We start from the raw sequence: 9,936 nt of genomic DNA, 5'->3' as shown, positions 1-9,936 counted from the left end.
ATATATATATTTTAATTTTTAAGTCCATACTGTTAATTCGAACCAGCTTTTGGCTTTTGAAATATTGAAAATCATCTACAGTACCACTTCCTAAAACGATCTTATAGTATTATAAGGATTTCTACTCAAAATCTGTTTTCCAAGGCTTGTAGGCGTGAGGCGAACAACAAAGAAGTTAGAAGTTCTTTAATATTATATAACACATAAATTATTGAACAGCTTAAAGTCGCGTAATTTAGCATAAAAATCTCAATACGTAGTTCCCCGTGTGGCGCACACTTCATTCTTTGGAAATGCAATGAAAGGTGACAATGACTTTTAGGAGACTAGTGTTTAAGGGACTTACTTTAAGGAGTTTGTTTTTTATTATTCAGGGAATATGATCTTTTGGCTTTCAGTAGTTTAAATTGCACAGCAGACTGTCAACTTACTTTAGTTAAAACATATTACAGACTTTACTAAACAAATTGTATATATAAGCTTTATATATATATAAGCGTTGTTATATTTTCTGTTGGTTTTTTTTTTGGGGGGGTGGGGGGGGGGGAGCGGGGGTTCGTGGAATTCATTCGTTCTAAAATAGGATTCCACTTTCTCTGTGCTAGGGGACGTTTAGAGTGTTACGTGCCTAACCAAACCGAGTCAGATAGTTTTGCTTTGTTGCGGTCTGTGCTTCGAAAGGATTTTCTTTTAGATTTTGATATAAATATTTTCCGATTTAAATGTAACATAGTATATATATGCAAATGGTAGCATTAGATACCAGTCAAAGTAGCTTATATTTTAAAATCTGAAGTGAAAATTCACTTTTTCTCGTTGCACAATCACCCCTTTGTACAGCGAATAGCTTGTATTTACCAAGTAAAGGAAACGAAACAAAAACGGGTCTACAATGAAAATGAAAATGTAAAAAATAATGTATTTTTATTAAAATGGGAGTTGGTTGACAGCCTGAGTGTATTCAAATGCTGTATTTTAATACAAAGGACATGGGTGACATCAGAAAAAATATATTGGCATTAGGCCTTGTGATTTTGGTGGTGGAATATACGTTTGTTATTTGCGATGGAATACGCTGGACAAAATACCATTACAATGGCAATACTGGCCATGAACACGTCGAACCGAGAGAAAAAGCCTTTACTGCTGAAGTAAAGGACCCTGTTGCATGCGCCAAGCTATGTCACACAAGCGGTGTTTGCAAAAGTTTTTCCTTTCAAGCAGAAACTGACGAGTGTTCAGGATGCAGAACACCCCATTGTGATGCAGTAGCCACCGAAAACCCAAAGGACTCTGCAACATCAGTGTTCTTTTCAACTGCCAAGGAGCCCAGTGGACGTAAGAATTAATATAATTAGTTAATTGATCTTAGTTTTTTATCATATAAAATACGAACAGTGATAAGATAAGTAACTATTGTCAATTAAAGTTATATGGCATTATTCAATATTTTGTTGTTTAATCGCTTTCGGTATTGTTTGATCCACCCGAACCTGTAATAGGAGTTCTCTCGAATTACGAGTTTATTTCGCAAGATACATGTTTAAGTAATACATCATGATCAGGAGTTGATATTCGTAGTTACCGATCTGTTTCTTACTGAATCTCCTCTCGGGTTAAATATGAGGTTGAATAGTTTCGGACAAAATCGAACAATTCTAGTCAATTAAATGAAAATCATTCAGCAGGTACAACATTAAACAAGCCGGTTTATATTTACTGAATATGCAAATGTAATGTAAAACAGTATGTTTACAAGTAAGAAAACGGAAAAGCGATGATGAAAATGCAGTTTATGGTTGTTACTGCTTATATGTTTTGCAAGATAAATTCATGCCTTAGTTACACTTTACATCTATATTGTTAATATATGTATGATAATTCATATTTAACAAAATAGACAGTAGTAACCAAAAGAAAAATATTTGTTGAAAACTTTAATTTAGAAATTGGTAAAATTTTGTTAAAATCGTCCTAAATCCGATAAATGTTTCTAAATATCTCAGAAAAAAGCACGGATACCCATGATATTCATGTTTTTGTTCTGTTGTGTATGATGCAAGCCACTTGTACAGTAAGAAAGAAAAGAGATTTGACTATAGGAAGGAAGTATTTTTAAAACTGTTCAATATTTTCTACAATTTAGTATATTAAATGAGAAATAAAAATTAAGAGAAAAGTATTTCATATAAATATTGGAATTTATGAAATTATTTGTAGCAGTTATGTACTTTCATACAGAAGTACATTTAAGAAAAAAATCCAGCTTTTTCTTCAGTCAAAAAAAAATGACATGTGTTTACGTGAGACATTTACAACTTAAAAAGATCATACTTCTGTCCCTTAAGGATTTTTCCTGGATTATTTTCTACAGATAGATTTTTAATGCACAAGTCTACTTCAGTATTTACGCTGTCATTTTCAATAATCATCAGGTTATGTCACCATGCTCGTTTGTAAGCTATAGACAGCATAAATGAATGACTAATTAGAAGCTGATATTTAAATAAGAGAACCAAGAACAGATTGAATTCAGTGAAAAAATGAAATTTACTGACAAATAAGTATTCAAAGATACAGTAACTTCTAATAAAAGATGAACATTAGTGGTTGTTTGTGTAAATCAATATTCCGTACTTAAATACCAGTTTACCTCATGCATACTGTATAATTTTTCTTATCAAACATATTAATCTCTGATCTGCTTTGCGCGTTTCGTCTTGCATCAAGTTCTGGGATTGTGGCTCTTCAATTTACTAAATCCCTCAAACTATTAATTTTTCTTCAACGTTAATTTTTAGTAAATCTGATATTTATGGAATACAGAATTTTTGCAAACTTTAATATTGGCTACATGTGCTGTGCGCGCTAACGGCGCAAGAGTTACTTAGAAATAATATAACTCTTACGGAAAAAGTAAAAAAGTAAAATTCTAATTTCTACTTAACACATGGGACAGTTTACAATTTTAAATCGGTTGGAATAAGTCGGATAACCATGTCTATTCCTTTGCTGCGCTCGGGTGTATATCGAATAGAGACAGTCACGAGTTTGCCAGCCCGATACAAAAATATCAGATGATTATTATATCATTTTTTGTAAAATCTTGACATTTTTATTACCAATGGGAACTTAGAGTATGTCAACTATTTAATGTACAGTAAGCATAAAAGGACCGCGCCCAATGAAATCTCGTTAAGCCATGCGAAATGGTGGTGCTGTGATCATTTATTACAAATCTGTATCACAAAAAGATATAACCTACTATAGGAAATTTTAGTATTCCCGTATCCAGAAATTTATTTGATAAATATTTATGCATATGCATTTTGATCTTGTGGTTAGAGACCACCAATTGTTTTCCAATGGATATCAACTGTACCTTTATGGCAAGTACGGTCTTCCATAAATCGAAACACGTGAGAAACAATCGTCATTGGGAAATTCTCAGCTGTTTATACTTATGGTTATACATTGTTTGATAAACTATGATTATACATTATTGCCAAACGGGGATATACTTGAAGTATCATTCAGTGTTCAGAAGCAAGGATATATCCTATGGCTTGATGGTTCTTGAAAACATTTTATACAAGAGTGCACTCTTTTAATTTACATGAAAAAGGATCTCATAATTTAAGCTTCACCTTGAGAAAATTTACTATGATATTTTATTAATCAAATTTCAGAAAAATAAATGATTTTTTTTTTTCAAGTTCTAAGTTTTTAAGATGTTTTAAAGATTTACTAATTCAGAAGGTTCATTTAAGCTGAGAGGCCTTTACCCATTTTGTATCTCTTGTTTTCATATCAACCGTTTCGATATGGCAAGTGTCGGACTTCTATCACAAAAAGCTGCATAATTCATAGATTAAAGTTGACTAGACGCTTGTAAAAAGTTTGTCTAATGACAGACTAGATTATCAAAACGAAAAGTATAACAGAATTCTGTATAATTTATATAATGTTTGTGGTACATGAACGTGCGATATGTTTAACTTTTATTGTAGTTGATATTCTATTTTTTCGTTGTATCAATATATCAATAAATCAAATAACCTATTATAGTTACTTTTTTTAAGAAATATTTCGAATCATTATGCTTCCGGTATAATAAAGTGACTGTTTTTTTTAACGCAACCTCGGTCGATATGGTAAACAGTTTTCGCATTATGATTTCAGAAATGCAATACTTATATGATAATCTTTATTTTATTTTATTTTTTTTTTTTTTTTTTTTTTTTGCTTTAACTTGAAATAAGCGAAATAAATTTATCTCTCTGTATGTTTTTATTTAGTAATAGAATCATATTGCGGACAGTTATAAGGTGTAAATATTCTCCTTTCTTTATGTCGGCTTCCTCTGCCTTCTATGATATTTATAAATTTGAGATCATCCATAGAATTACACACTCAATGTTAAAAGTAATTATTAAAGAAAAACATGTTATAAAATACGAAGATGTAATATATATAAAAACTACCCAAAAGCGTTAATCGCGCAGTAAATTTGATGCGATAAATGTATTTTACGTCATGCAATAATCATAACATATCAACACCAATGTACTAATTTATGATTATTATAACCTACAGGCTTAATCATATTCTCAAAATAATGACACGCAGACGTTAATCTAAAGGAGCCCTTTAGTCAAATTGATAAATTGATCCTTTGGAATGTAAAAAATAACAGTAGACTTAATTACCCGAACACGTCAAATTACACTATGATGTTGAATCAAGTTTTATTATTTTACAGCTTCATCTGTACGTTTAGCTGGTGGACACCTTGAGTATGAGGGAAGGCTAGAAGTGTTTCAAAATGGACAGTGGGGAGCAGTCTGCAATGACAGTTTTGGCACGAAAGAAGCAATGGTTGCTTGCAAAATGCTAAACTTAACATGGTAAGCACTTACAAAGCTTTTAAGAAAACAAATGTATGCATCCTGCATCACATAATGTACCATTATCTCAAAATGCGTTTGTGAGGTTTCGGCAAGAATTTTACACATATTATAAAACAAAAAAAATTATACATATCATTTAAATAACATTTCTATACATAGAAATGTAATCAAATAGCTTGGTACAAACGCACTATAACAAAAGGATATGACTTTCAAAGTTGGAAAAAATATTTGCGGTCATTTTACTGTTCTATTGCCAAGTGCAATTATATGACACTTTTGTTTCCGACATCACATAGTAAAGGTATCCGTGCCCTATGGTCACATTTTAGTTTAAAACATCAAAGAAAACACATATACTAATATATTAACAGTACATATCATCATTCTTACATATCAATAATATAAATGTAAACATACATATTTATATATTTACAGTAAGAAAATATTTTAAAAATAAATTATTGAGAAAAAAAAGAACATATAAAGTACAAAGAAACCTATAAATAAAACATTAGGCAATAATAACAGGAATTATTACATATGCAAAAATAGTATACAAATGTATGGAGTTTTAAAACATGTAAATATAAACATATTGACGTGTCATACAAAACATTAGACTAGAACACATATAAACTTGCATTTGTTTCAGGGATTATGCGAAAACGTATCCTAGTGCTCACTTTAATGAGAGTACACTACCAGTCCTTCTTGGTGATGTTTCATGTTCCGGTTCGGAGAACAGCCTTTTCGAGTGTATGCATCGTGCTTGGGGCGAAGCTGATTGTAGACATGGTGAGAATGTTGGAATGTCCTGTGCACCAGGTATTATATTCCTACAATTTCTGACACATTAAATGATTTAGTATACAAAAAAACATGCTAACTGAAGTATGATTTTGATGGGGAGTGGGAATAGGAGGGGTAACGTCACACCGACACAATTATAGGTCATATGGCGACTTTCCAGCTTTAATGTCCCCAGGTGCCCCTCCGTGCATTATTTTATCACAGGCGGGTACCTTGTTAGAACAACCGACCTTCCGTAAGCCAGCTGGATGGCTTCCTCACATGAAAAAATCAACGTCCTGAGTGAGTCTCGAGTCCACGTTGGTGAGGGGCAAGTGATTTGAAGTCAGCGACCTTTACCACTCGGCCTCGGAGGCCAAAACTGTCCCAGACAGACGTACAGAAGAACAAGGTGTGGGGGTGGGGGGTAGAGTCTGCTCCCTTCCCCTAAAGACAATTCTGAGGGACACGCGAATCAAACAAATGACTGCACAGGTTTATCATTACAAGTGTTTGTCTCTTCTCTGTTTTCAACATTAATATACCGCAAGTTTCTTTTAATAAGAAATGGATAAATTTGCACATTTTCGTATGTCCATAAACAAAGCATAGTACACAAGAGTCCCGAAAATATGCGCATTTATTTCATGGTGATACATTCCTATAAGTTTTGGCAAAATTCCATGAAAACTATAGGAGATATTCTGACAAGTATTGCACAATAAATATCATTCTATAAATATTTAGAGGGCCATAACTCTTGACACGGACATGGTGCTTTCGTGTCCTGACAAAATGCGCAAGTTCCCGTCAAATTGATAAGTTTCTACAAGATTGGGCAAAAATCCGTTGATAACTGTAAGGAGAATTGTCCAGACAAAGATTTCGGAACGGTGATTATATCCCCCATCAATCAAGGTTTATCAGATCGCATAATCTTTCTCTCTTCTCATTCTGCCTGACCATTACAAGACGAAAACCAGTGAATCCTGCCTTTTACGAAGGAGGTATGTTTAGAAGTACAAAGACGTATCGAATGTTTCTAGTTTTGATCAAGGAACATAGACATTTCAGAGTTAATGCTGCAACTGCACAAACAAACTTTAGAGCTTCAAAAACCTGATCACAACTCCATAGGTTGTATTTCTTAAATGCACTGTTAGAAAAGAATGCTCTAGTTTCATTGCAAGCCAGATAGTTAACGTTTTCTCTTGCAAATGTTTTCTCAATTAAAGCTACAAGTTTGTCTTTAATAAGATTATGTGGTAAATTAGTATAAAGAGTAGAAAAGTCATATTAAGTACTTCTCTTCGAACATTTGAAATGTTTTGTTTAGCTTTTTGATAACATCTCCAGAGTTCTTCATTGACCAAAACAGATTAACACCAGAGGTCTCATAAACCTTGGAACAATACTTCTGTACGTGGTCTTTAATTGCAATTAGACAAGAAATCAAAAGTACAGAAATGTTTTACAAAAAAAATTTTACAAAAATTTTAAAAGAATATGGTTTTCTAATTTTTGAAAGCAACACTCATGACAGAGATACAATTCACCATGTTCGCAGACTTTTGAACTAAGAAACAATGGAAATACAGGCAGATTTGGTCATGTTGAATGTTGCTTTTCCACTGAATATTATTTTATTTGCTTTAATAACAATTTAAGGATAAGATAACGAATTAAAATGTTGTTACATGACATTGTATAATCAAATTTTGTCACAATGTTATTCTTCTATGTCAAAATAGTGGTATTTGTCCACTGATAAGAGGTTGTAAATTATCTGTCTACCAGACATGTTTAAGAGGTTACTGATTTCCATTATCACTTTGCACAAATGATTGATATAGTGTAAAGTTTGCTTTTAACATGATTGAACATTCAACATATATGTAGATTTCAGTAAAAGCGGGGTTGCCAATAGATAAGCATTAGAATATCATTACTTTTATGGCCCTCAAGAAGGTGCGGCGTATGGTGTTTGGATTGTTTGTCTGTCCATCTGCCCATACGATTTGCGATCGATAATTTAAGAAGGCTTCGCTACAATTAGACATGTGGTTATTTTCATCTCGTTTGCTCAAAGTCAAAATGATCTTGAGATGTAAATAAATTTCCAATCGAAAACTGAACAAGACATTAACCTACAGTCATCATTCTTCATACGATGATAGCCTGTGGTCATAGATGAGACTGATTACTTTTTGGGATCAGTAGAATAAAAATCAAGGTTACAGTGACCTTGAGATTGAAAACGGTTTCCGCTCAGTAACTATAGAACGCTTTGGCCCACATCTTCAAATTTCGAAGGTAGATTGCCTGCGGTCAGTAGATGACTAATATTGGGGACCAGTAGGCGAAATGTCAATGTCATGTTTACATTGAGCTAAAGAGCGGTTTCTAATTGATAACTAAAGAACGCTTTGGCCAATAGTGATAAACTCCATTGGTTGATTACCTGTGTTAAGTTGATTACTTCTCTTTTATTTTATGCTTATTGGTGAAATACTGGAAAATAGCAGTGGGATATAAATCGATATCACTCACAGTGCCGAACTTCTTTTTTTTCCAGATAAATTATCTCCCTTGAAATTTATTCTTTAATTACCTCCCTTTGCTGTCTTTAAAATTACTTGATTACACTAATACTCAAGCCATATAGTAGTCATGAACTGCTAGACAATCCTATATAGAACAGGTTAGCTATATAATTAAATTTGCAAAAGAAATAATGCTACCTTTGTCAGCTTGGTTGCTAGGCCTTGCCATTCATGTAGCTACAGACATGTGTGCTTCCTCTACTTTTTTCCATTGGTTCACTATCGTGTGGTAGATTTTACTGGCGACAACACATTTAGTTGGTTGTTGTCTTAGTTAATTATCACAAGACATCAACTCAACCTTACGTAATATGCCAGCATTTCCGTCGAAGTACTTTCCCACTCCAACTTCAAGCCCAGCCAGTTGTGTTCCAACTTCCATTCATTTTGTTATGCTATGCAGCTCCTAGATCAATATTTCCTAGCTATTTCTATTGAATCCATGATGATATTTAATTCGGCAGCTTGATGTTCCAAGGACTTACGCATATTCCACAGTTGTTTAGATTTTTAGTGTTGTTTTTTAATCTGACCTTCAGCGTGTGTTTTGGTAAACAAAAGAAGCTTCCGGTTATTCAACGAACTGACGGATTGACCCGAAAAGTTTTAAATATGCTTCTACTTAACTACTGGCATTTGTCAATGTCTCTGTTAGCCGCGGACTGTGTATTTTTACACAAAATATTTAAATGCAGTTTTTGTTTTTAAAAACAAAATGGCGTCGTGTTGATTTAATGAACATAATCACCAATATTCGATATTAATGTGCCTAAGTGTCCATGGTAATTTAGCGGATGTATCATATGTAACACGGTAGCTTAAATAAATCCGAATTTCTTCATGAAATATTGGATTTATATGAACATTTATGCACGTAATAAACAGAAAATTCGCTGATCTTCACGAACTAGCATAAAATAAAAAGAAAATTTGTTTGTTTGCAGTGAGATATCGAAATATATCATCACCGATAAGGGAGACAATTCTGATATTTTCACTCAGGCTCCGCCTTCGTGAAAATATTTAATTGTCTCCCTTATCGGTGATGATATATTTCGATATCTCACTGCAAACAAACAAATATCCTCTATGTTCTTATAGCCAGTATGCCAAAGGTCAATGTCACAATGACATTGAAACTGAAAATGGTTTCCACTCAATAACTCAAGAATGCTTTGACCTATGTCGTCAAACTTCATATGATCATTGGCTGCGACCTGTTGATGCCCGTTATTCCTTTTGGCGTCCGAAGTACAGAGGCCAATAATGACCTCGAGACCTGTAATGGCTTTCCCTCAATAACTCTAGAACGCCTTGGGATGAGTGCATGTGGTCAGTAGATAACCTTTATTGTGTCGGACTAAATTTCTGTTGTAAAGCATTAAATGTTCACTGCCGGACTAACGCTCCAGAGAGTTTACTATATATGGATGTTCTTTTAGTGAATAATGCCTAGATCTTAGCTTAATATCAAAGAGATAGGTTACCTTAATATTTGTATGTGCGCACGCCCAACCGGAAGCTAACGTGACGATTTACGACGACGTTTACGACAAACTAAATGTGTTTGTATATATCCATTCTTCTGAAAAAAAATCCTGAACATGTCTCCGATCTGATGCTTAATGGTT

At 33.4% G+C, this 9,936-nt stretch overlaps 1 protein-coding gene across 1 annotated transcript in view; it reads left to right on the top strand.

Annotated features, from left to right (window-relative positions):
* The first annotated feature begins 259 nt into the window (after nucleotides 1-259).
* The window catches only part of LOC123533498 (neurotrypsin-like), a 35,621-nt gene continuing 25,944 nt past the window's right edge, over nucleotides 260-9,936 (top strand). The window contains exons 1-4 of the mRNA XM_053520352.1: nucleotides 260-305; nucleotides 987-1,338; nucleotides 4,763-4,907; nucleotides 5,566-5,738. Of these exons, the coding sequence (XP_053376327.1) occupies nucleotides 990-1,338; nucleotides 4,763-4,907; nucleotides 5,566-5,738 (667 nt within the window). The 5' untranslated portion in view covers nucleotides 260-305; nucleotides 987-989. The remainder of the gene's footprint in view (nucleotides 306-986; nucleotides 1,339-4,762; nucleotides 4,908-5,565; nucleotides 5,739-9,936) is intronic.

Source organism: Mercenaria mercenaria, chromosome 12 (assembly GCF_021730395.1).
Source record: "Mercenaria mercenaria strain notata chromosome 12, MADL_Memer_1, whole genome shotgun sequence".
NCBI classification, from domain to species: Eukaryota; Metazoa; Mollusca; class Bivalvia; order Venerida; family Veneridae; genus Mercenaria; species Mercenaria mercenaria.
Note: the sequence above shows the minus strand (reverse complement) of the source record. Positions and strands in the feature narration are given on the sequence as shown.